General features: G+C 34.1%; 5 protein-coding genes across 8 annotated transcripts; 3 read left to right on the top strand and 2 right to left on the bottom strand.

The window, feature by feature from the left end:
- Positions 1–2: 2 nt before the first annotated feature.
- Positions 3–2,809, bottom strand: LOC127243221 (uncharacterized). 2 transcript variants are annotated; one of them, XM_051263127.1, is made up of 5 exons: positions 2,683–2,809; positions 1,900–2,158; positions 1,372–1,566; positions 897–1,294; positions 3–132 (listed from the first exon to the last, which is right to left on the bottom strand). In XM_051263127.1, the coding sequence occupies exons 1-4, from the start codon at positions 2,772–2,774 to the stop codon at positions 899–901; spliced, it is 942 nt and encodes a 313-aa protein (XP_051119084.1). In that variant the 5' UTR covers positions 2,775–2,809; the 3' UTR covers positions 3–132; positions 897–898. The 2 variants fall into 2 exon arrangements, with proteins under 2 accessions (XP_051119084.1, XP_051119085.1); XM_051263128.1 differs by lacking the exon at positions 3–132 and having other exon boundaries at positions 770–1,294.
- Positions 2,810–3,689: 880 nt separating this feature from the next.
- LOC127243219 (calnexin homolog) lies at positions 3,690–6,829 on the top strand. The gene is made up of 6 exons (XM_051263126.1): positions 3,690–3,934; positions 4,117–4,186; positions 4,929–6,055; positions 6,135–6,206; positions 6,292–6,408; positions 6,498–6,829. The coding sequence occupies exons 1-6, from the start codon at positions 3,839–3,841 to the stop codon at positions 6,633–6,635; spliced, it is 1,620 nt and encodes a 539-aa protein (XP_051119083.1). The 5' UTR covers positions 3,690–3,838; the 3' UTR covers positions 6,636–6,829.
- A 1,598-nt stretch (positions 6,830–8,427) lies between these two features.
- LOC127243270 (ribonuclease TUDOR 2-like) lies at positions 8,428–14,532 on the bottom strand. Its single transcript, XM_051263202.1, has 17 exons — positions 14,313–14,532; positions 13,445–13,578; positions 12,989–13,066; positions 12,775–12,888; positions 12,573–12,677; positions 12,178–12,384; positions 11,865–12,083; positions 11,680–11,787; positions 11,177–11,347; positions 10,898–11,095; positions 10,465–10,815; positions 10,153–10,383; positions 9,882–10,070; positions 9,723–9,800; positions 9,436–9,630; positions 8,987–9,358; positions 8,428–8,896 (listed from the first exon to the last, which is right to left on the bottom strand). The coding sequence occupies exons 2-17, from the start codon at positions 13,571–13,573 to the stop codon at positions 8,711–8,713; spliced, it is 2,931 nt and encodes a 976-aa protein (XP_051119159.1). The 5' UTR covers positions 13,574–13,578; positions 14,313–14,532; the 3' UTR covers positions 8,428–8,710.
- A 3,136-nt stretch (positions 14,533–17,668) lies between these two features.
- Positions 17,669–18,515, top strand: LOC127243511 (germin-like protein subfamily 3 member 4). Its single transcript, XM_051263570.1, has one exon. It carries the CDS (start codon positions 17,688–17,690, stop codon positions 18,333–18,335), a length of 648 nt encoding a protein of 215 aa, XP_051119527.1. The 5' UTR covers positions 17,669–17,687; the 3' UTR covers positions 18,336–18,515.
- Positions 18,516–19,577: 1,062 nt separating this feature from the next.
- LOC127243504 (uncharacterized) lies at positions 19,578–25,387 on the top strand. 3 transcript variants are annotated; one of them, XM_051263561.1, is made up of 12 exons: positions 19,578–19,683; positions 19,830–19,976; positions 20,345–20,459; positions 20,564–20,703; positions 20,797–20,860; positions 21,047–21,225; positions 21,762–22,062; positions 22,368–22,454; positions 22,558–22,703; positions 22,794–22,901; positions 23,148–23,236; positions 24,086–25,387. In XM_051263561.1, the coding sequence occupies exons 1-12, from the start codon at positions 19,615–19,617 to the stop codon at positions 24,582–24,584; spliced, it is 1,944 nt and encodes a 647-aa protein (XP_051119518.1). In that variant the 5' UTR covers positions 19,578–19,614; the 3' UTR covers positions 24,585–25,387. The 3 variants fall into 3 exon arrangements, with proteins under 3 accessions (XP_051119518.1, XP_051119517.1, XP_051119516.1); XM_051263560.1 differs by having other exon boundaries at positions 20,797–20,941; positions 21,822–22,062; XM_051263559.1 differs by having other exon boundaries at positions 20,797–20,941.
- Positions 25,388–27,231: the final 1,844 nt, after the last annotated feature.

The raw sequence follows: 27,231 nt of genomic DNA, 5'->3' as shown, positions 1-27,231 counted from the left end.
CCCTTGGCTTGAGCTCCAAGCACTTTATATACAGCCGCCTACAGCTAATGACAGGGCAGAATTTGCTAATGCCACTCCTATTCCTATTTTACCCTCGACTCCTTATTGGTAAATTATACTCCCCCATCCTCGCTATCGTGTCCGGTCACAACAAAATAATTAATATTTAATAAATAATTCAAACTATATTAATAAAATAAAAATTTTATAATATATAAATAATTATAAATTGAAACAATTAATTAATTTAATTAAAAATTAAGTACGAATTCTTTTTTTAAAAAAAATAATACTATAAAATATGGTACAGACGAGGTTTCCTGCAAAAGTTGATTTAACAACAGAAAACCTTAATTTGAATTTGGGCTTCAGCCCATCATTTTATGGGCTATAATTTAATATTGATCCAAACATCAGGCTACTTTTGTATGGGCCCAAAACTTATAAATTCTATATTATTTTATTATTTTTTATATGAATAGTATTGTTGATATTTTAAATATTTTTAACTTATTTAATTAGCATATATATATATATATAAACTATTCACCAATTTCATTCCGACAAAACATCACTTAAATAATACTCTCCCCCTCCGCTTAATGTGTGTACATTTACTTAATTGTATTTAATATTAAAAATATTATATTTGTATAAATTTTTATACAAATAATATTATATTTGTATTACAAGACATTAATATAAATATTTTTATCATTTTTATTTAATTTTTATTAAATATAATAATTAATATTCAAACAAAAATAAGTCTGTTTAAACAAAATTTCATAAAACTACTTTCAAAATTTACTCTCCATTTTCAAATCTCCGAAAAACAACACAACTTTTTACCAGCAATGAGGTAAAATCTATGAACATTTAACATCAATACATACCTTCAGAAATTAATCTCCCGTCTCTCGGCGAAGAATTTGCCACTTATCGATGGGTCATGAATCAGGGCAAGCCACACTGCAGTATCAGCCCCTTCCTCAGGGCTACTGTGCCCCGCCCACCCCGTCATGGCAGTCTTGACCCATCCCGGACAGCAGCAGTTGACATAAATTTTATGTCCTTCTGCCCGTCCCGACAATTCTCTTGCCATCAACCTCGTGTAAGCATTAACAGCTAGTTTTGACAAGGAGTAGTCTGTATAAACCTGAGGCCATTTACTATCTTTCCAACTACCATCTTTAACTTGTTCTAAGAACATATGCATCACCTGGTCAATGAATTCTTCGGATAGGAATTCAACATCTTCGAGTTTATTTCTCAAGTCAATGTTTCCGATTCTCTACACAATGCAGTAAAAGTTTGTAGTAATTTTTTATAGGAAATTGAATTGATGATACTAAATAGGAAACCTCTTACATTTCGCCGGCCATTCAACCTTCCCAATCTTGAAGTCACGTTAACAATCCGAGCACCTGGATTTGAAGGTCTCATAAGAGGGATCATGGCCTTGATCATGTCCTTGGTCCCGAAGTAGTTGGTAGTGATAACTTTTTCTGCAAATTCCACAGAATTGTCTGGCCCCGTATTGAAATTTACTCCAGCGTTGTTTACCTGAAAATTTCATTTGCACTCAATTAAGTCACAAACCTAAAAAAAATGGTTCTCAATCAAAACAGTTTGTGAATAATATGTGACATAGTTCTACAAAAAAATAGTTTTTATAACAAATGTAGTTCACAAATGAAGGGTTTATTTGTTTAGCCCTGATCATGTCTTTTCGTCGATTCAATTCACACAAAAGAACAGAGAAATATATGCAAGAGTAAGCATCCGTGCCTATAATACTATTTTCATTCATGAAATCGAGCTGGAAGAGCAAAAGATACGGCGAAAGAATTTAAATTATCGATACTTGCATAGAATAGGCAAGAAAAGCAGCTTTACCAATATATTTATTCCCCCATAAGTTTCCTTTATCCATTTAGCAAGTGCTTCGACAGATGAAGGAACCACAATATCTAGTTGATGGAACACCACACTCAAGCCTTGTCCTTGTAAGATCTTTGCAGCTGCTTCTCCAACACTGGCATCCCTTGAGGTGAGAATGACTGTCAATCCATGGCCGGCAAGCTGGCGAGCAATCTCGTATCCAATCCCTCTATTTGCACCAGTTACAACAGCAATGGTTTTGGTGTTCCACCATCTGAGGTTAACAAATTATTAATTGAAATTCCACTATGAATGCAACAAATGCAGACAAAATCCAGAAGGCTCCAAACTAAACACCTAGTATTACGGAAGTTTAGATCATTTAGAAACCAAAATCAGCTACTAAAAATATAAGGAGCCAGTTAGTAAAGATATCCGTAGAAGAAAAGGCTATGTTGTGAATCTCTAAACAGAGAATAAAAATTGATCCTCCAATCCAAAAAACTCGCAATTTGAACAGTTTTCGATCAACAGATGCTATAACAAACCGCATTATCCATTTCTACAATCCTTAAATCTACTCCAATTCATCCTAAATAAAGATTCCTGTATCCGTAGCAATCAGAAGATTCGAAGACAAACTTCCTTTCAACAAATGACACACAAAGAAATCACAGAGAATGAACACGAGGAAACGAGATTCCCATACTGCAATCCTTTCAGCTAAAGAAATTGATCCAAAATATTCCAAAAAATAGCTTGTACCAAGATCAACCATAGATAGATCAAAAACTTCACCTCTGGTGATCGGAATATGGAATTTCACGGAGGAGAGAGACCTCTTCTCGCCTCTTGTCTCTTCTCTGCTGTGCTCTCGCCTTCTTGTCCATAACCTCCTCCCCTGCAGTAATCAGGTGACGGCTTGTTTAATTCTCTGTTATTGGGCCGAAAAATCTACTGAGGTGGCCCAATTTATACTGATCCATTTTGGGCCCATATAGTTAATTGGGTCGGGTCAATTTCATTTCATGACCTTCAGACCCAATTTATTATATTGGATCAGCTCAATTCATTTCGCCCGTAAAATTGAAAGTGGATCAGGCCTATTTCATTCATGATTATGCTTTATGGGTTTGTTTGTGAATTTAAATTTTTTTATTTAAATAATAGAAAATAAAGTAATAAAAGAATATATTTTTATTAAAAATTATATCTAACTTATATTCAATAATGACTTTTTAATCTTTTTTACCCTTTTAGTAAACTTAGAAAGAATTATATGACTCAATTATACAAGATATTTTTTTTAATAATCAATAGTAAACTTTTTATAAAAAAATATAATATTATAGGAGTATATATTTATGAAATATTATAGTAAATAACTATTTTTAAAATTTCAAAACTTCATCTCAACATAGCCTATATATTATTAAAAAAAAGTATTAAGTATATTTTTATTAATTTTCATTCTTAAAAAAAAATCAAAATCAAAATAAAAATAATGTAAATATAATTATCCTAATATAGATCTGGCAAAGTAATATATGAGGATATTTTTAAAATAGGAAAAAAATTGAAATGTGTTAAATAAATATATAACTAAAATAAGATAAAAACAAATCCAAGTGAATAATGAGTGGAGTTATTTTGGTTTAGTAAAAAGCGATACATACGCAGGAGCTCGTCACAGGCTGCCACGCGGCTCTATATTATTGGTCCAGGTCACGTGGCGTCGATTCTTATTGGTGGAAGCAACACGAGTCCATTTGCTCCTCAGATCTATATATATTTGCTGCACCGCCTTGCCATTTCATGATCGATCCATTCTCTCTGTTACACCTAAATACGGTTTGTGACAGTTCGCCACTGTTGCACTCTCTAGAGCCTTCGGATTCAACAATTGCTTTGAGAGATTCGATTTTTCTGGGTCCTGGACACGTGCTTTGGGGAAATGAGGACTCCGAGTCGGAGGATTGGAGTAGTGTTGTGTTTGGTGGTGTCGATCGCGTGCTTTGCTTCTCAGATACACGCTTCCGATGATGATGTGGTACGTCGATTTTTTTTTTTTTGTTGATTGTGTAATCTTTGCGTTTGTTCGTGAGTGGATTTTCTTAAAGAGTCGAATTTTGTTTTGTTTGGTTTTTTTGTTTAGATCTGTCGCGGTTTTTTTTTTTTTTTTTTCATTTTTTTCTAATTGAATGTGTGGTGTTGTGATTTTGGTTCTGGCAGAAACTGTACGATTCGTTTGATGAGAGCTTCGAGGGAAGATGGATTGTGTCTCAGAAACCGGATTATGCTGGTTAGGATTATATTGTGTTTTTTATCAACCTTTATTTAATTTTTTGTTGAAATCATTGTAGGTTGCGATTGCGATGAATCTATTACTATAATTCTTTGGATTTTCTAGTTGATACACATCTGTCCTTGTTAATTTAATGCAAGTGTATGTGTTATCTCCAGAAGTTGATGTTATAATCTCAGTATTTATTACTCCGGCGTTGTTTAAAGAAAGGTGTGTATCAAATATGCTGTTGCGATTAGGACGTTGCGTTGCGTGTGTTCTTAATGAGCCGTAGCTTCTATATTTGGTCCGGAAATGATCGATCCTATTATTACGCAGAATTGAATTCATGAGTATGATACGTTATGTCTATGTACCTCTTGAAATTGAACCTGGATCCCTAAGTTCTACTACCATTTTTATACTATTAATTTTGATTCTAGATCTCAAGGTTCGCTAATGGAAACCTTTGCTGCAATTTGCATTTGTATCGCCATGTGGAATGTGGATTCAAGTACTCTGTAACTATTATCTCACCAAAGATCTTCAAATTGTTCTTGAAAAATTCAATCGCCCGTAAATGGAATCTTTTTGATGTAGTTTTTGGGATTCACACCACCTCGATCGATGGAGTTTGCATCATGTTTGATGTCCTGTCTTTATTTAGGAAGTATATAGGAGATTATAGATACTGGAGCTTGATAATGTGAGCATGTTTAACGTCGATTATATGACGTTTACTCTTATTCGGGGATCTCAGGTGTATGGAAGCGTGAGAAGAGCGAGGGGCACGACGACTATGGCCTTCTTGTAAGCGAGCAAGCCAGGAAGTACGCTATTGTGAAGGAACTCGATGAGCCTGTTAAGCTCAAAGACAAAACTGTCGTTCTTCAGTACGAGGTCCGCCTTCAAAACGGCCTTGAATGCGGCGGTGCTTATCTCAAGTACCTCCGGCCTCAGGAAGCTGGATGGATCCCGGAAGAATTCGATAACGAGTCACCATACACCATCATGTTTGGCCCCGATAAATGTGGTGCCACCAACAAGGTTCATTTCATCTTGAAGCACAAGAACCCGAAGAGCGGAAAGTTTGTTGAGCATCACCTCAAGTTTCCCCCATCCGTACCTTCAGACAAACTGACGCACGTCTACACGGCCATTTTGAAACCGGATAACGAACTGAGAATCTTGATCGATGGGGAGGAGAAGCAGAAAGCCAACTTCCTCTCGGAAACCGACTTCGATCCTCCGATCATCCCGCCTAAGACAATCCCCGACCCGGAGGACAAGAAACCCGAAGATTGGGATGAGAGGGAAAAAATCCCCGACCCGGATGCCAAAAAGCCGGACGACTGGGACGAGGATGCCCCCATGGAAATTGTGGACGAAGAAGCTGTGAAGCCCGAGGGGTGGTTGGACGACGAGCCTGAAGAGATCGATGATCCTGAGGCGACAAAACCCGAGGATTGGGACGATGAAGAAGACGGAGAGTGGGAGGCGCCGAAAATCGACAACCCGAAATGCCTGGAGGCTCCGGGATGCGGCGAGTGGAAGAAACCGATGAAGAGCAATCCTGCTTACAAAGGGAAATGGCACGCGCCGCTCATCGACAACCCCAATTTCAAGGGTATTTGGAAGCCTCGGGAGATCGACAACCCCGAGTACTTTGAGCTTGACAAGCCGGACTTTGAGCCCATTGCAGCTGTCGGGATTGAAATCTGGACAATGCAAGACGGCATCCTTTTCGACAATGTTTTGATCGCCACGAACGAGAAGGTTGCGGAGTCGTACGTCGAGACAGCGTGGAAATCGAAGTTCAAGATTGAGGAGGAGAAATGGAAGAAGGAGCAAGAATCATCCAGTCCCAGCGTCCTCACCGGTGCCAAGGTATGAACTTAAATAAGCCTCGAATTATTTCGATACTTTTCGCGATTCCAAATGTGGTAATGCTTCGTTGTGTCGACAGAAAGTGGTGTTCGACTACTTGTACAAGGTCGCCAACCTCCCGTTCTTGGAGAAGCACAATGAACAGATCTTGGTAACCGACATTTTCTCGAATTATAATCCGATCCATTCATTCATCTTTAGTTGTTGACTGACTCCATTGTTTCTTTCGGATGCAGGACTTGATTGGAAAGGCGGAGAAGCAGCCGAACATTACAATCGGAGTCCTCGTCTCCATTGTCGTTGTTGTATTCACCGTCTTGTTTAAGCTTATATTCGGCGGAAAAAGGAAGACTGTGAGTATATATATACATAAATATACGAAACTGATTCGCTTAATCCATCATGGTAGTTGCTTGTATGACGAGGTTCGATTGAATTTCAGGCGACTGTGAAGGCAGAGGTTAAGAAAGCAGACGATGATGATGCTGCTGCAGCAGAGGGCTCTGAGGAGAAAAATGTGGACGATGATGACGATGCTGCTGCAGCTCCAGCCCGACGGAGGAATGTGAGGCGTGAATAACTGACTGTGGCTGATACTGAGGGGCTCGATAACGGGTTCGTGGTTGGGATTCAATTTTTTTTTTTTTTTTTTGAAAATTTCACGTTTTTGTGTAAGGAGGCCTAATTGATTGAGGTTGGGATATGGTACACAGTAGAATCTGGATTTTGGTTAAATTGAGATGTTTTGAAGAAGGAAACTTTTCTTGCGTTAAATAGTTTGTTTGAGGAGATGATGATGATGACGATGATATACGGTCTGGATTTTGGTTAAGATGAGAAATTTTGAAGGAAGAATTTACTAACTTGATATCATTAGTAAATAATTAAAAAATTATTAGTAAAGATAATTAAAAATTAAAATTTATTTATTACTAATAGATAATTAAAAAATATTTTAATAAAAATAATTAAAATTGAAGTTAGAAATTAATTATTTTAATTTAATTTAAAAATTAAAATATAAAATTACAATAAAGCATTTACAGAGACACGACAATTGACCCACTTGAGTATACACATTTTTTTTGTGTATTTTTTCATACTCTTATTTCTCTCTCCTTGGACTCGAAAATAGAGATTTTTTTATTTTTTATTTTTCCAACAAATTTGCTCTTTATAATTTTATATTGACACAAAGTTATGGATTTTATCGCCTTGTTTCATTTGAACAGTATCTATCATTTGGAATTATTCTGACTAAAATGGTCAATTAATTAATTAAATTTTATCTATCTTAATTTTCAATTTTTTTTTTCTATTTATTAAAACATTATTTACACTATACAATCTCGTCTCCACTAAATTTAGTATGAATATTTTTGTATTATGTAAATTTATTTTATTAATTTATTATAAATTCTTAAGACTTTTAGAGAAGTATTTTATTTTATTTTTTGCAACTCGTATGTTGGGCCTATAAAAAATGTCTCGAACCCACCACCACATTGCAATCCTGTAAGTAATGCCATTCTGCATATCTATTTTTTGGAATGGTTGGATGTAACGTTGGGTTAGAAAATTAACAAATAAACTATTTAATCATAAATTATACTTCTTCCGTCCGGAACTAGGAACTATACTGTTAGTTGTATTGGACACGAGATTTAAAAAATATTAATATTATATTGATAGTGGGTAAAAAGTATAGATAAAAGACATTTTTGCCTTGTAAATATATTAGTGTAATATAATAAAAAAGTAACGATAGTTTTACAGTGATATGATTATTTATAAAAATAAAACTATTGTTTTGAGACGGACAAAAATAGTAAATAAAACTGGGACGGAGGGAGTACGTATTTATACATACCCATATATAAGGAAGATAATTATAATGATTAATTGCGGACCACACTATACATAAAAAAAATGGAGACCAAAATTTATGTATTAATATAAGTAATAAAACAAGTTGTACCTGTAAAAAAATTATATAAATAATATAAAAATAAGAAGTATGTAATATATTAATATTTTTTAATTAAAACTGTACAAAAGTTGTTTAATATTATATTTTTTTTGAAAAAGTACTATTGCTGAACATTATCAAAAGTTAGTAGGGCCTTAAATTCTATTTAATGTTCTAAAATATATAATATATATATATATCAAATTCCAACATTTTTAAAAAACCCCAAACACATATCTAAACAAAACCTAAGTGCACGACAACAACATTATCAACTAACATTTTTTAAACCACAAATTTTGCTAATCATTCAACTATACATAAATAAAAGTATTGCACGATTTATAAAAAATTATTCAATAAGCATATGAACCACAAACAATCAAGAAAACTGAAAAGCACATTGGTCCCCAAATCCTATTATTATCATTACTATTAATATTATTATTATTGTTATGATTATTGATATTATTGTCAATGTCACCTCAAATAAAAATAAAAATAAAAATAAAAGTCTCAAACAAAATTGGTTCCCTCACCACCTAATCAAACCACCAAAGTTTTTAAAGTTACATAAATAAAAACACATTAGAACAACTTTTAGCCTCTCATAGTTTTCACTTACCTCTTGTAGTAGAGCATCCATCAGTACACATGGAAACCAACACTCCGATTTCCGGTAGCGTTCACCGCTTTCCGGCAGCTTTCCGCGCCGGAGGCGCCTCCTCATCGTCCGACGCGATGTCACCATACTCCCACATTCCGTACCTCTTCACCCGAGCCTCCTTCTGGAACGCCTCCAACTCCTCCAGGCTTTGCAGCCGATCTCTCGGCTCAAATCGTCGTTTCTTCTCCAATCGAGCAAGTCCCTCCTGAAATAATTTGAAATAATTTAAAATCCCGAATCAATATTAGACGAATTTCGAAAGAACGAAGAACATACGAATCGAATAAACGGTAACCTGTAGTAAAATCGAGTTTATGCTCAATTCAGCTTCCGGTGCGATCAAAGTGACCATAAAGACAGTCCCGGTTCCCTGTCCTTTAACTTTTCCGGCAGATGTGTCTTTTTCTTCGACGACAGCTTTGTATTCTTTCCCTAAGAGGAGATCGCTCATGCGGTACGCAGCTTCTTGGCCGTAGTCGTCTTCTAAACCCGGGACTTTGAGATACGCCAGGCTGCAAAGCTGTGCGAGGCCGGTGGCCGACGAGACGGAAGGGTCGATCGGGCGGAGCATGCTGTAAGGGACGACTTCTTGATTCCCATAGTCGATGTAGAACACCTCAAACGTGTCGTTTTCGGATTGGACAGGCCCGCGTGGAGTGTTCACGATCTTTTTCGAAATAAAATTCGCAAGAAATTAACACCGTATGATGAATAGAAAAATTAAATTAATGGATGATCACTTACCATTGCGCGGTTCCAGGATTTGTCGGCGCTAAACTGAGCTAGAACAATATCTCCCTTTCGGGGATTGAACGTCCCGATAACGGGAGCGTCTTGAAGGCTTAAAGACGCGAGCTGCTTTTGAATCGAGGCAACTTTTTGATCAGAAACCGACTGAACGTAGAATTTACCGCCTCCCAAGATTTCAGTTACTACGATCTGGAGAAAGTGCAGAATCGTCGATTATTACTCTAAAAAAACGACAGAGCAAAACATACATACAGTGTAGGAACTCCAGATGATCGGCATACCTTCATCTCCTCTTTCTGTTTCCTTTCGACAGTCGAGCCATTAGAAACCTCCTCTCCCTCCACAAAATTCTCCCAAATCTGTGATGAAATGTGTGAATAAAAGAAGGCTGTAAGGAAAAAAGACGGGAGTGTAACTATAACAAAAGGGTCGTTACAAACTTTCAACTTCTTCTGTCTTGCAGACTGCTCGGCTTGAACAAGAAGATGAGCATCCGGGACCCTATCAATACCGAATGAAGTTTGGAGCTTAGCAAGACCAGCTTCCAGAAGAGGTATCGAAGCATTTGTCCTCGACTCCCATAAAGTTCCCAAGAACGTTCCAGTTCTATCCGCAGTTTCCACTTCAATCTGTGCACGAGTAAAGACTAAAAGTTCCACACAGGCTACAAGTATGAAGAAGGTAAAGAAATTACACGACACAAATTAATACCTCGACATCCCTCTGCATTATTTTCCGCCTCATAAATGCAATGGCCTCCTCCGAATACGGCTCACCTCGGCCGGGGCATCTAACCCCAGACAATGAGAAAGCAATACTGCACGTCGCCTTAGGAATATCCAATTTGAATCGATGTCCACTCAAGACGTACTCGACGACAGCAGGCATCCTCCTATTGCGTTGCAAAAATGGTAGAAAGTCCTTTGCTTTCTTCGCAGGAGCCTTATAGATGTTCAAAACACAGTCGATGAGTTCACACAAAACAAAAATCTAAACAATAATCAAAGACACGATGGTTATTACCGTTGTCAGATCTGTTACGTGCCTCACAGGAGGGTCCTTGGCAGAATGCATACCCTTCTTCCCAGAAATTGCTCGTGATTCAGCAGACAGTAAGGCATCATAATAATTCGACCTCTCCTCAAAATCTCGGTGCCTGACAACAGTAGCATAGCCACGAGCAACTAAAAGTTCGGCGATATTTGCCCCCGGCTGCTGGGTAGCTCCAGAAGTAGCATCGTCCCCATCCTTAGTCGGGTTAACAAGGAAGACGGATCCGAAATCCATCACCCTTGAATCAGCAGCAGAGGCAGATGCACCAGTTGCCCCATCTGCCAAGGGAACCTTCCTAGAGTACTCCATATTTACATTCACCTGAATAGATATTCGTTTCGTGTAAGAGGTAAAACATTTTTTTATCACAGGAAATAAAATTAGTGGAAATTGATAAACATACCTGACGGCCAATCAAGCGGGTTCTGAGGAATTCCTTAGCCTCACGTGCATAGGGATCAGGCTTCTGGTCTCTACGCGGATTACCCATTTTCGGACCTCTAATGCTTGAGAGATTAACTCGTCTCTCGGCAGATGGATCTCCGAACGGTAAGGAGTCGTCAGCAACGATAACACAATCAGCGCTTACAACTTCAATGACCTGATTAGTGTTCAAAAGTACAATTGTGAGAAATGAAGAAAATAAAACTAAAAGATCGATGAAAACAGAATAATGTCATACTTTTCCTGTAAAGTTCTGGTCATGAATAGCCTTTGAGTTTGTTACAGGGGGGACGTAATTAGTCCAAGTTCTTAGCCGAGTCTTTTTTGCTTGCAGTTCAGCATTCTTTAGCTTTCGCCTGACATCTTCTTCAAGCAAGCTTGCACTCCATTCAACATATTTAGCCAGACCCTATAATGAAGTAGCATTGATGAATTCAATAATATCTTGGTCAACATTTCACACATGGAAATATCAAATAGCAACTAATATACCACAAGATTGTTGCACAAAACACTGATAAGAACAAATATGGAAAACAAAACAAAGATTTTTTATTTTTTATTTTTAAAAAAGCCACATTTATTGTCAATAATTCCAATCCAGAGAAACACTAACCAAGAAGGGGAAAAGAGTACTAACAGACTAATCCAGTGTCATAAACTAAGCATGCCATCCAAGCATTATCCGTCACGATTTGCAAGTTCAATTGAGACCATGGTAATAGATTGTGGATCACTTACATTTTCAACGAGCTCCAATGCCAAGTCTTTTGCAGAGTCGCCATCAGGATAATACACTGAACCAGTCAGATTGCTGAATTTGTCGACCCCTTCCAACACAATCCTGACCTGCAGCAACAAAATAAATATCATCTAGACCTGAGCATATCCAAGCAAAAACCTCAATGCTTACAACAAAACCATACATCTCTGTGCAACACCCGAGTCTCTGTGAAATGTTTGGCTTCCTTCCCAAATGGTTCTGGAGGAACTTCAACCATGTTTGCTGAAGAAGCAGCAATTCTCTGTGCCGTTGTTAGAGGAGCACGAGCTTCAGCGGTCGAATCTCCATTTTGTTCAGTAGAAGCTGTTTCAGCCCCAACAACAGCAACTTCTGGTGCAGCCCTTCTACCAGGGGATGGTGACTGGTTTGAATTTTCAAATATAAAGTATTAGTATTAAAATGGAGGCCATAAGAGCATATGAATAGAAAATTTTTGCAGAAGTGTATAAATGTACCTGAATCCCTGCAACAAAAACTTGCACATACTGAAAATCTGGAAGCAAATAAGCTCGAACTGTGCTCCCATCGCGAACCTGGTCCACGATAGCCTCCAAAGGACTACCTCTTTTAGCAGACAATAGAGCCACAGCATTAAAATTACTTGGATCACTAACTGCTGAAGGAGGTAAGTTCCTAATGGAACCTTCAGCAGCACCTGGAGTCTGGATGCAGCAAAAACAAGAAATGGCTATTATTTAATTCTCACCGGCAAAGTATATAGTGAATACTAACATACACCCCAAGACAAAATTATCTACCAATTGCCATCATGAACAAAACTTATGGTAATTAATGCACAAACATCTTTGGTTGATGGAGGAAAAATCATTAAGAAAATTAAATTACAAACCCTGTCCCAACGACCAATGCCTTGCATCTTGGCCTGTTCCTCAAGACGCAGCAAATCAGCTAAGAAAGGACTGGCTTCTCCTTTTTGTTGACCTTGTTCTCTAACCTTTAATATAATGGGATAAAGAGAAAAATATGTAATGTGAAGCGAGACCCTAAGAGAATCATTTGCAGTTAAAATGAAAAAATGAATATTGAAAAACCTTCGCCCAGCCTGCAGCAACAACAAGCAAAGCTACATTCTTTTCACCGAGCATAACAGTGCCAAATTCTCTGTTGATCGATGGTACAGTGTAATCCACTTTGAATGTCACCTCCTAAAATGTATAGGGACAATTTCAAGCTCGATATTAACATACAAAGCATATAAAAGGACATGGAGGTATCCATTTCTGTATAACTAAGTCAATTTCACACCTTTCCAATGCATAACTTCCTTAAAAACTCTCTGCTGTCCCATGCAAATGGTTCGTCCAAGCCACCTCTGCGCGGGGCCTACATATGCGAAATGGAAAAGTTAGCAACACAGAAACAACCAAAACGGGGCATAAAAAAGGCTTAGCTTCATATGCATAGGTTCAAGTACAAAAACGACATTTAAGTGAACACTCCAAACAACGCCGTATCACAATAAATATGATGCGCATAAATTAAATGATTGGCCACTCTATACTTCCAATATCAAGGCATCTGAAAAGTTATAACAAATTCAGTCGTGCTGGTGAAAAGCGCACGTGCGCAGGTAACAACAGTAGGTAAAACAAGAACTCAAGCACGAAATCCAAGCCATTCAAAGAATCTTTACCTAATTCCAAACAAATTAGTTAGGAAGCATGAAGCCGCAAACAAACAATTCAGATTGACTAAATATACCAGCTTAGGAGCCATTAGAGATGACAGAGTGATAGTCTTCTCTGGAGGAATCGCAGACTTGGAATTCCCCATTATGACCAAGGAGTCCCCAGAAGGAACAGCTTTAACAGTTCCCCTCAACCACGACATTTTAACTGCAACATCATAGAGACAAATAATCAATAATTCGTAACTAAACCTTCTCAACCTGAAATGTAGTGGGTACAAAGAGCTTATTCATTCACAGGGCGACAAACTGTATGATCAAAAGGAGACTGGTTAAAAAGGTAACATATTTATTCTCGAAATCGCCGAATACGACAAAAGTGATAACAAGATCAAACCTTTAATGCTAAACTAATTCACATGGAAAAAAGATTGTAACTTTAATATGTAACTAATATACACTACGAAGCCGACTAAGAGAAAAAAGCACAAATTCACAGATCGATCTATGCTAAATATTTAGAAGACTAAAACCCTTGCTAACTCATAATTCATCGCACAAGAAAACTAACCCGGCTCATTTACCCTCTTGTCAATTTAGGCATATTTGATTGTCTAACAACATAATCCGTGCTTTAACAATAAGTAGAAGCGGTAAATCACAGTTCAGCTGAAGCAGCGCGATGCAGGATGCAAAAGTTAAATACACAGATCCTATAACAGCACCGGAAATATTCAACATACACAAGAAGCTAAACACATGCAAACACACAGAGAGATTAACGAAAAATGTCACCGAAGAGATCTGAAGCTCAAGCATCAACGATCAGAACAATCTCACACAGATACACAACAAGCCAATTCAGATTGTCTCAATTGCACGAAATCAGAGACATGCATTACTAACAGCACTTTGAAATAATCGAGATCTGAAAAATTATACCTACAAATCACCAAAAAGAAACTTCGATAAACTCGATCCTCAAGCCGATTGAAGAGCGTTGGAGGTCGAAATCAATTCGATACTCGCTTCAACTACGCTGATTTCATCAACAATCGAACATCAAATCAAATTTGACACTTCTTCGTTCTCAATTAGCAGCGGAGATGCAGACGATGCGCTCTTCTTCGGACGGCGGATCGAGATGTGACGAGAATGAAACATTTCGCTATTTATACAGGGACGGCCGCTGATACGCGTGACTAAACATTCACCCCCAAAATTTTACAAAATTACAAAAATGCCACTACCCCGTTGGTCCTGTCCGTCCTCGTTACTCCGTATGTACTTAATTAACAAAGAACGAATTGGTTATTACATATAGGACAGAGGACATTAGAATCAGTGACGCGTCTTCTTGCCACGTGGATTGAATATCCAATCAGAATACGACGTGTGGAATCAGTAGCTAAATTGCCAGGTCATCTTCCAGTGTACTAATGTTAATGGTAGCTTATTTAATGACAATACTTCCTCTATTTTTAACATCTAATCATTTTTTAAAAATAAGGTTTAAAAAAAATAATTTTAGTACTCAATTAATTTGGTACTTAAAAAAAAAAAAAAATCAATGCAATATCAATATCAACTTTGTCGTCACTCGTTTAATGAATTTTACTGACATAACCGTTACCGATGTGTATAAAACAAGATCGAATACGATCGAATTTAGTTGAAATATAGGTATATTCGATTTGCTAAATATTGTATTGCACGATAATATAAATTTAAATAAAAATATATGTTGTCATCTTATTGTATAATTTTTTTTACAAAAAAAAGATTCATTAAATATACTCTTTCCGTCATAATTAAAAGTATTATTTTTATCATTTTCGTCTATTCTACTTCAAAATATCAATTTCCTATTTTATAAAAAATAATCATACATTAATACCAAAACACTCATAACTTTTACTTAAATCACAAATATATCATTACCTATACAATTACTAATAAAATACTATTATTTTTTAATTTTTTACAAAATCCTAAACCACCCATATTTGATTAAGGACGGATAGATGGAGTATTATTTTGAAGTGAGATGTATTTGAAGTGAAAAAAGAAAAACTATTTTGATATTCATATTGCTAATTATTAATTTTGTTATCTTGTGATTGAAGTAAATTTTAAATGGCTTTGATTTTAAATTTTACAAAATTTATTAGTATTATTTATAAAAATATATTATGTTTATTCATTTATAATATTATAAAAAAAATTGTAATACACAAGTCAATCACATACCCAACAACTATTATATAAACATAAACCAAACACAATAAAAAAAAATTAAAAACAAATTAAAAACAAAACAAAACAAAAAAAACAAAAAAAAAAAAAAAAAACAAAACGTGGTTGCACAAAGATCGATGAACATAGACAATCATTGTCAATTTTAAAAATAAGAAGGAAAAAAAATGATAAAAAGATTTAAAATAAAATTTACAGGCGAGTAAAGATAGAACTTTTTTTGTGTGGATAAAATAGATAAAGATAATATTTGACTTTGCATATCCAAATAAAATACTGCATACTGTCTGAAATATCTGTGTCTACTTATTTGGGGCAAATTATTTTATCTTGAAAGTGGACAAACTTTTCTGGAGTATACAAATTTGGTTCTTGTCATGTCACATTCCACACTAAAGTAAATATAGTCTACATTGGGTTTGCTTGGGATTGATTTTAATTTAAAATGTATATTAAGTTTTTAATTAAGATAATATTTTTTATTTGATATTTTGTAAAATAAAAAATAAAATGTATTTTTATGAATTATACAATATTAACTTGTATCTCAAATACAAATCAAACACACTCATAGTTTTTTTAGAATTTTGATACAATTAATAAAATATTTTTTTATATAATTACTTTTTTTATTCACAATGTTAGATTAAATATTTCTTTCATAAAATATATACTAATTAAATACGTAATTTTTTATTTTTCAAAAAATACCAAACTTTCAAAATTTTATTTATATGATGAACCTTATTAATTATCAAAATAATTGTAAACATTGATTTTGTTCGTTCTAGATTAAATTATTTTTAATATATGGTATGAAAAATTGGGTTGAAAATATAAAATAAAATATACTTTTACTTTTTAGAGTTTAAAAAAAAGAAGTAAAATTAGTTTTTTTTTTAATTAAAAAGAAAAACAATAATAAATTTAGATTACAACAAAAAAAAAAAGAAATATATAAATTTTTTATTTAAATAATATAATTTTTTATATAAAATCATATTTATATTTTATATGAAATATATAAGTTTATTCTTGTGTTTATTTTTGGGTTAAGATCTTGAGTTTGGATTTTAAACCAGTAAAATTTTAAATTTAAATAATTATTTGTGGTGATATAAATATTGTTAATATGATATCTAATTATAAAAGATTTAAATTTTAATAACTATTTATTATAATATAAATAAGTATAAATATAATTTTTAATATAAAAAATATTTTTAGTATAATATAAAAATAAAAAATATAAATAAAAAATTAGTAGAAAACTCCACACAAACACAACAAATAAATGAATATTATCAATATAAACTAAAATTATTCAACAATATCATATTAGTACTATAAAAATCCGGTTCATGTGGGGAAATTAGCACTAATATAATATAAATACAGTTAAAATACGAATTATGCGCGGTAGACAAAATTGAAGATGTATTTATACATTATGTCATTCATTTCAAATGATTTTATGTATAAATTAATTGTACGTATAATTATATATTTGTAATTTAAATAAAATTTTAAAATATTTTAATATTAATGTATAATTATTTTTATTAAAATATAAGAAAATTATATTTTGTTGGAACTGTCGTTTGTAGATATATAATTAATAATTGCATTTTTTTAGGTGAGACGGTCATTCAGTATATGATACAGTATCCGAGCCTAGACTGTCTCGAATTCGAATCCCACCACTGTTTGTAACAGTAAAATCTTGAATTTCAATTTTTGTATTTGCCTAAAAATTAACCAATACACAATAGCAGATTTGGATTTTCACATAAAAAAATAATAATAAAAATAAAAATAAAAATAAAAAGACAGCCAACCTCACAACACAGACACACAGAAAACAGCACCCCAACTTTCTTCTTGACCGAACAATGCACCTTTTTTATACATCAAAGCAACACTATAGTGAAGTGAAGTGAACTCCAAGCCTACAGGCACCCCCCTCCCTACCCCACCCCACCCCACCCCACACATACACTTTTATATGCTTATTACTACAAGAACACCAGTAAGGGCAGCAATATTTCTTGCATCGTCAAAATGACCAAACTAACCTTCCTAACATGCGCTCTGATCATCGCCTCCGCCGCCGCCAGAGACGCCGACAACCTCTACGACACCTGCCCGGCGGCCAACGCCACCGCAGCAGATCCCAGGATCTTCATCAACGGCCTTCCCTGCAAGGATCCTTCCGACGTGGCGCCGTCGGACTTCAAGTCGACGCTGCTGTCCCGCGGCGGCGACACCAACGGTTTCTTCCGGTCGTCCACCACCGTCGCCACCGCCGCCGAGTTCGCCGGGCTGAACACGCTCGGGCTGTCGGCTGCCCGTACGGATATCGACGTGGACGGAATTGTCATGCCGCACGCGCACCCACGCGCCGCCGAGATGGTGTACGTGTCGGCCGGAGTTGTGGTCGCCGGATTCTTGGACTCCGGCAGCCGAGTGTTCCAGAAGCGTCTAGAAGAAGGGGACGTGTTCGTGTTCCCTAAAGGGCTTTTGCATTTCTGCTTCAACTTTGGGTTTGAGAAGGCCACGCTGTTTTCGGTGCTCAACAGCCAGAGTCCGGGACTTCTTAGCATTACGGGGAATTTATTTGGTCGCGATGGGAGAGAAAGGTTGGTGGAGAAGCTGAGGTCCTTAAAGGGCCGGGACTTCAACGAGGCTGCTGATTTGTTTGTTTTGTGAAAATTTTTATTATACTATATAGAATTGATGAGAAATTGATTTTTTTTCCCTTTATTATTAATTTTAATATTTCTAACTTATTTCTTCATGTGTTGTATATAGAGAATTTATGTTCGACTTGGTGACTTTGTAATTGAATTTAAAATTTGTTATAATATGCTCTGTTGATTTGTTTCTAAATCATATTTTGATGATTTAAAGGATTTTAGATATATATATATAATTTTTTTTATATAGTAGGAATCTCCCGTCATTATTGGACAAGTGCATTATGTAATTTTCGATCTAATCTAATGCCCTGTAAATAAGGTATTGAATTTTAATATTTAATAAAAATACAGAATGAACTAAGGGTGTGTTTGTTTGGGGTTTGGATTTTGAGTTGGGATTTGAATAGTAAAAATTTTGAATTTAAATAGTTGTACGATGTGATATAAATAGGTGTTGATGTGATGTTTTGAATGTAAAATTGATTTTTAGTATAATATAAAAAAAATGAAAAATAGGTGTTTGATTTGATATTTGGGGAGGGGAAATGGGATGAATAGTAGAAATTAAATCCAATTTCCCAAACAAACACACCCTAAATTAATTATAGATTATTATTTTTTAACTATAATATATATTGTAAGTTCTATTCTACTGTAACATATATAAATATATCGAATGAACCACATCACAATTACACGATTAATAATGTCATATTTTAATAACTTGACAGTCATTTTGCACATATATAAAATAATTTTAATATTGTTATTTTTAAAAATACAAAAAATTATTATAAAAATAAAAGATATATTGACAGTTAAATATAATTATTGTATTATTTTAAAAAAATATAAATAAATATTTTTAAATTGAATAAATAAAAATAATAAAAAATTTCATTGAGTCGAAGTAGCACTAGCACTAGTAGGTATATTTTTAAATAAAATAAAATATCATATTTCATTGAATAAATTGTGGGGGCGGATTAGACTTGTCACCTCTGATGACTTAAGTCATCTGTCTATGATGGTGGATTCCCACAACATAAAAAATAAAATAAAATAAAAATAATAAATTAAATTAAATTTAAAATAAAATTCTAATTTATACTGAATAGTTTATTTATGAGGGAAAAATGTGCGCGTGTACATACTTAAATATTTATGGATATAAATTGAGCGCGCCAAAACGCAAGAGAAAAAGCTTTTGCTCGTATAGGTATTCTCTACTCTCCGCTGTGAGCAGAGAAATTTCGTGAATCCAAAAGCAGAGAAGAACAATAAGATCTATGGTGTTCCTTTGCTTTTTATTGGATTTGCGGAGCATATCGCCTCCAAATCTTCGCGACTTGAAGCAGGTATACGCGTGCGTTCTCTCAATTTGATGAAATTTGACGGCACTATGTCGATTTCGTGGATTGCGTTTTTTAAACTGTTCCGTTGTGATTTGAAGATATTATTCAGTTAAGTGAAGTATGCTTGCATTTGGTTTCGTCTGTTCCAGGTGTTACTTCATCTTGCGAACTACTACGCAATTATGTTTCAGGATGGGGATTGTACTTCCGCTGTAGCTCAATCAAAGACGAAGTTTGTACATGATCGTATCGGACTTTGCTACATATTCCGAAATCGCATTTCTTGTTCTGATGAGGTATTGATGACCAACTGTTCTACGTAGCTACTTATGAAGTCGCATTTCTTATTGTTGATGAGATGACCAAAAAACAATTTAATAATGAAGTTGGACTATTGAATGTTGTGGTTGAGAAAATGATTTAGCAGATCAAACTCACTGTAGTGAGGAACAGTATACAAAATACTATTAGATTTGAGTATTAGATTGGAGTTAGGAAAATAATATTGAAAGCACAGACACGACCACGGGCTAATGGTGGTTGGGGACGACAACCACCACAGCCCTAAATTAACTGATAGGTTTTGCTGTCCAATATAACTCCAAAGGATAGATTGATGACTTGTTATAGAAGCTAAAAGATGGAAAGTTTCACTCGAAAACAGCTGAAGATTGCATACAACCCGCATGGAAACTTCAACCTTCGTGATCTTCACCATGCTCTGAACAATCTGCCCACTGATGTTTTCTGTCCTGAATCCTATGATCCTGGAATTCTATGTAAGTTCCATGATGAATACACAGAAGATAAGCACAAGCTCTGCATTTAACTGCAAAGGGCAAAGCAAGTGGATCAAATATATTTATGTTAAACTTTGTTTCAGATGAGAAGCTGGCCGATTTTCTGAGTGGAAAAAGTGTGTACAATTGGGGAGACAATGATAAAAGTGTTTCCAGAAAAGTGATTTTGATAAGCAGTTGTTGCATTGGCACCATGGAATCTACAACAATGAAGGCTCTAGTGGTGAGACAATTCACACAGCTGTTCAGAATGTCAGTCTTGAATACTATATTTCACAATCACACAATATCATGATGATGTTTGCCTTCTTGACAGGATGCAGGTGAAAAATGTGTCATGGTGGACTTTATTCTGTTGAAGCAAACCTCAAGTCTTACTGGTGACAATTCTGAAAATATCAACCACTTCGCAAAGCAGATTGCATCTCTTAAAAACTGCTCATTTCAGACATGTTTTCCTAGTTGAGCACAGTTGTTAAATATGTGAAAAAAATTTATGGTATCTGCTTTTTTGTACATTGTTCTTCATTCAAAACATGAGATGATTGCTTAAATTACATGCACAGATCTGCATGCGCTCTATGGTCTTGCAAAAAGATGGTTTCTGGAATTAAAAGATGACGAGGAAGAACCATTACAAGCTCGTTTTGTCTTCAAGGCAACTTTATTCGGCGCTCTAAACTGGATATCCTGTAACTTGTATTCTTCTTTCCATCCCATACCTGATGAATTCATATCTTGTCAGGTATCTTCTTATGATTACCGAGAAACTATATGTTGCACAAAAACCTTTGCTTCGTTTGTTTCTATAGGCACTCCTCTAGGATCCTCAAATCTTGTGCACATTTTCTCTTAGTATATGCCAAAAACCTTTATAGTATATGCCAAAAACCTTTGCTTCGTTTGTTTCTATAAGCATGTATATTATTCATTTTTCCAACTTGCACTAAATTACTTGTTGGCATATACATGCCCTTCCATTGAAAATATTGGGGAAGTCTCCAATAAACTATAAGCACAAGGATCATTATAGAATATAGATTGCTGAAAATACATTTTCTATCAAATGGTTGCGCGTTTATTTAAGAATTGTGCCACAAAGTAGATGATGTTTGGGATTTGTTCATTCTATGACCATCAGTTGGTATAATCTGTTTAACAGATCAGACTGATAAAATTTATTCATGCTCTAGATAATGCATTAATGAACATCATGAGGATAAACTGTACTGTTGAATTAAGAATCACATTTTTATTTTTATTGTTTTTTTTTTTTTTCAGAGCACTGATTTAACAGTGAGCATGAATCATTTTCACAGCAGTTATCCTCTTTTTAATCAGACATGCAGATGTCATGGAATTCCATTGGATAGTTCACATATGAATCAGATTATATCTTCTTCTTGTCCAGTAAACAAGAATAAACTTGGAGCTTTGGATATATTTGAGAATTCCATCAGGGTTGGCAAACAAACAATACTACATATGCCCTCTTTCCACAACAGTTCAGAGCAGAATCAACTCTCTTCACCTATTGAGTTCAATGTCATTTGTAGGACCAACTTAACATCTCTAAGTGAAGGTACATCTTTAAAACTACGCACATCTTTATATGTTTGTTTTTCTTTTTGCATTGAACTTCCCATATTTTTTGCAAGCATTGATTTGTATTAGGTTGGTTCATGCTCTAATATTTGTACCTTAATGTGCATTGAACTTAGCATTCATCTCTGAAGGTCCTTTGTAATTATATCTTATATCTGAACTTGCTGCATAGTAGTTCAATCTCTACAATACAAATTATACATCCCTAATTCTTAGAAATTTGCTAGAAATGAAACCAATTATATAAGTGCTTCTTTTGTTCTGTTAAACCTGTCTGGACAGGGTTGATAATGGGTGGCACCTATTTTGTTACACCATCAACTTCCTACGGGAACGCTTCAATTAACAAACCAGAGCTAAACAATCAAGGTATGTAGATATGTATTTATCCCGTGTGCATTGATAGTATTGAGTATTGACAAATTTTGATCATCTTCAAACGGATGTAATTACTTAAATGGGTGTTTCACAGTATTTCAAGTGGTGTGCAATGTTCTAAATTCCGTTGATCAAGGGTTGGTATGCTATTCTAATTGTAATGTCGAAACTGCAAGTGTGACTTCCCTCCGGTGCTATTATCTTCTTCTACCTTCGGACGGAGGCTTAATGCTTCTCAGGGTGATTGCTCTTTTCTTCCATCCTCTGCTACCATACCTCCTCACCTATGAATATTACTCTTCTAGTGTATAATAACTGTACAAATTTCAGAGGCTTTCAGCTTCAGAGGAGTTTTTGCCTATTCCAGTTGTCAGCCACCTCACTAGCTCAGTTGTAGCTGAAGAGATTGAAAACACTGTCCAATCCTCTTTGCTAAAGGTTGAATTCATTCATCTCTCTGTTTATATATTATGTGCATTTTGGATGTTGATTAAACTTCATAATATGCCTTTCAAGATATAGATGCTGACTAAATGCTCTTTGACTCATGCCATTCTTGTTTGTGCCAGTGAATATAAAAGATGATTGATATACCAAATTCATGTTTTGAAATTCTTAAAAACACTTTTTAAATTCGTTAGAGTTTGTGTTTCATCAACATTTAGTTCAAATTATCATTTTCAGATGGAGGTTAGTGACTACAATCCTTTCCACTACGAGAGAGGTTTCCATCGAAAACTGAACTTGCTTGTCAAAGAGAGCCTGCAGTTCGGGTAATTCTCTTCCCTAGGTTTCCCTACCGTTCCTTCCAAGGGTTTCTATTGGACTCGTTATGAATATCATAATTGTTGAAATAACATGTGTTTATAATAATGATTATGTGCTATTAGTTATATATTATATATCTTGTTGTATTAATATGGGATATGTAGATTGTTTTGTGTCGTGGGTTTATATGGTGCATTTCTATTGGCACCGGATCACTGGCACCAACATTGTCCAGTCCCATCCTGCCCATTACCCCAAAGTGATATATATATATAATTATATGTAAAATGTGAATATATATAATTATATATAATGTATGTATATGTACATGTACATGTGATATATAAAATATATTTGATGAAGTAAGGTGGAGCTTGACAATATTGGGCCGGTGACCTTCTCTCATTTATATTATAGTAGCATAAATTGTGTATTGTCTGTCTATTTATTATACATTGTCTGTATATTTGTTTTATATTAGCATAAACTGTGTATTGTATTGTACGTCTGTGTCTGTTTTGTGTTGGACTAATATGTGATACGTATTGAGTTTAATGGTGGCATATGCTGTGCAAATTATTGTCTTAGTTGTTGGTTTATATGTTGCCTTTGTATAATATTAATATTGATATAAGTTACATGTTGTTTACTTAATTATGATTATTGTTTATTTATATGTTATGTGTTGTCACTAGAATGTTGATTCAGCACCCTAACAGCTGCCGATTTCTGGACTTCATTTCCGTATAGTTTCTGAGAGATAGGGAGAGCATATGCTTATCATGTTCCTACTTATTGTCTCATCCTTCCATAACAATATAGCAATATGCATCTTCAAAGCTTTCATGTTGCAGGGCAATACGTCCTAAAGGCAAAGAAGGTGCCACAGAATCAAGCTCAAGCCATCAAATTTCTAATCTTCAACCTACAAATCAGACAACAATAACCACAGATGAACTCCCACGACTCGATACCAATCTAGGCGAAAGCGAAAGTAGCCCGAATTCTCTTGCAGAAGAATGGGAACAGCTTATTGTCACCGAACTCGGTGGCATACGTTCCCCAACATCCCTTTCCAACTCAAAACAGGACCAACCAATTACCTCGCCATCGCAACCTAGTCGCCAGCTGGATGAAAAAACTTCTAGAATCCTCGAGAGACTAGAAGTCCCCAGACAGCTTAAAAGAAAGACAACCTCTCCCATTCTCTCATCAACTAGTATCTCTTCTGATCATTTATGTACGTCATACAAGAAGCCACTGACACCGTATCTGGTAGAAACCGGCGAGCAAGTTGCGGCGCCGAGCCAGCCGATGAAACCCAGTTTCCAAAGGATCAAAAAGAAGAGATAAACAAGAGGATTGATTGCAAAGATTTATTCTTATTTACTCTATGCCAGAGAGACATCCATCCTCCTTCAGGTAAGTTTTGATTTCATTATATTTCCATTTTTTTACATCACATACGCATTCATGCATGCATGGCATATACATATATACATATACATATATATATGTGCATCATCTATAAATAGTAGTATAGCAGCACCAAGGCTTAACTCAATAATAATAAGCTTTCTATAAATGGTGGAAGAAATTTAAGATGATATGGATAACCTGTTCCTGACAGTTCTTAGAGATTCCAGTGACTTCCCAAAGTTAGAAAATTAAAAGAATAAAAAAGGAAAGTAGCATAGGAAACTGTGGCCCTGCTTAGCTTTCTTATTTCGTGTTCGTGTTAATGATTGTTCTTGAAGATTCCAGTGACTACCCAAAGTTAGAAACTTAACAAAATAAGAAAGAAAACGAGCAAAGGAAACTGTGGCCCTGTTTGGTTCTTGTAGGGTTTAGGCCGGATTTTGGCAAAGGAAACTGTGGCTATGATTTACATTATGTTGGCAAGTATGCAAAACCTAAATCTATAAAACTTCAAGTAAAACTTACACCTACTGTGCACGTGCAAAATACAAACATTCTTTAGGGTGTGTTTGTTTGGGGGTTTGAATAGTAAAAATTTTGAATTTGAATAGTTGTATGATGTGATATAAATAGGTGTTGATATAATGTTACGAATGTAAAATTGATTTTTAGTATAATATAAAAAATAAAAAATAGGTGTTTGATTTGATATTTTTGGGGAAAAAAAATTGGATGAATAGTGTAAATCCAATCCAATCTCCCAAACAAACACACCCATTAATTTGTTTATTTTATATGTTTGTATTTAATTTTAATTTTTTTTTATTATAAAATAAAAAATCTTTATTTATATTTATATTTAACTAATATTATTATGCAATAAATTAATATTTTTATACTTTTTTTACTTATTTTAATTCCACAGCCAACTATTTATTAAATACATTAAAAAGTGTTGGAGTTTTGAAAAAGAATTAAGAATAGTAAAAGACTAATATTTATTCTGATATTTTGTAAAAGAAAAATGTATTTGATAAGATATTTTGCTTTTAAAAAAAAGTCATAAAAGAGAATCCATGAAAATTAAGGTGTAGTTGGTGTTAAATGCAATTTTATCTAAAAAGTTTTAAATTTAAAAGGATATATATTATTTACTACTCTCTTGGTTCTACATTCTACATTTGCATTGCATGTCCGAGTTAATATAGACATGAGAATTTAGGATAAATATAATTAAGTAAATAACTAATAATATATTATTAAAAATAATTATCTTATAATATAAATAATTATAAATTAAAATTAAGATAACTAATTAGTTTAATTAAAATTAAAAAATTTTAAATTTTAAAATAAAATTAAAATGTGTAATCATTAAAAAAAATGACATAAAATATAAGACAAATAGAAACTATAATATGGACATAGTAGGTGGGACATAAATGAGTATTATTTATAGAATAATAAAAAAAAAATGACAGTTGGCACTGTCCGGAAGATAAAAAACTATACACAAATAATTCCTGAGTTCTTTTGTATGGACCCGGTGTAGCTTTATTGATGACAACAATGATACACTTTGTCGACATTAATCTATTTAATAATAGAATTTTCTAGCAAGTTCTGTTTTCATTCATGCGAGTTGGGATTATCTGATTCATATACTTTGCTTTGCTATTCAGGATGGAAACAAAATATCATGCGTTGTATTTCTTTTCATATTTTATATATTACAAAGAAAGAAATTGAGTTAGGGTATATTCAATTTGATGGTTTTTTTTCTTTTAAAAAAAATAATAATAAATAAATTTATGAAATTATACGGTCTCATGCATATAATATAATCTTCAATAAAATGGAGTATTTATTTATTTATTTTTATATACAATGTAATGTTCAACGATTATTCTACTTTAATAATAAAATCAAAATAAAAACATAAATAATACTTCTTCCGTCCCAGAAGAGACGTCTTGTTGGGTGTTGGCACGAGAATTAAGGAATAATAGTATTAATTAAGAGTGAGTATAAAGTAGAACGTAAAAGATTAAAATATTTTACTTTTTGAATGATTTTAAAAAATAGGTTAGAGTAATAATTATGGGTACTTTGAAAAGATAGAAATAATTTTGTTATAAAGTGGAGACTACAGTTACTAAATAAGAAAATATGATAATTATTTTGGGAAGGACGAAAATAGAAAAATAAGACACTACTTTTGGAACGGAGGAAGTATGCCTTTAATTTTGTCACATCACATAGTTACATATGACTACATATATATACTAGCTAGTTGTGTACTTTAATGATTTAGGAATTTTTTTTTTTTTTTGTTATTGAAATTTTTAAAAATATTTTTTAAGAATATAATATTGTTTGAGTGAAGTCTCTCTCTTTTTTTAAAATATATTGAAAGAAAAAAATAATATAATTTTTATTAAAAAAATATGTAGAAATTGTTTTGTTAAGAATGATGGGAATAAATAAATAAATAATTTGGCTTCGTTAGACAGAAGTTTTAGGTTTTTGAAAAAGTATATGAATAATAGAAAATATTAATATTTGATATAATATTTTGCAA

The sequence above is a fragment of the Andrographis paniculata genome, unplaced genomic scaffold (assembly GCF_009805555.1).
Source record: "Andrographis paniculata isolate CXL003 unplaced genomic scaffold, ASM980555v1 Contig95END, whole genome shotgun sequence".
Lineage (NCBI taxonomy): Eukaryota > Viridiplantae > Streptophyta > Magnoliopsida > Lamiales > Acanthaceae > Andrographis > Andrographis paniculata.
Note: the sequence above shows the minus strand (reverse complement) of the source record. Positions and strands in the feature narration are given on the sequence as shown.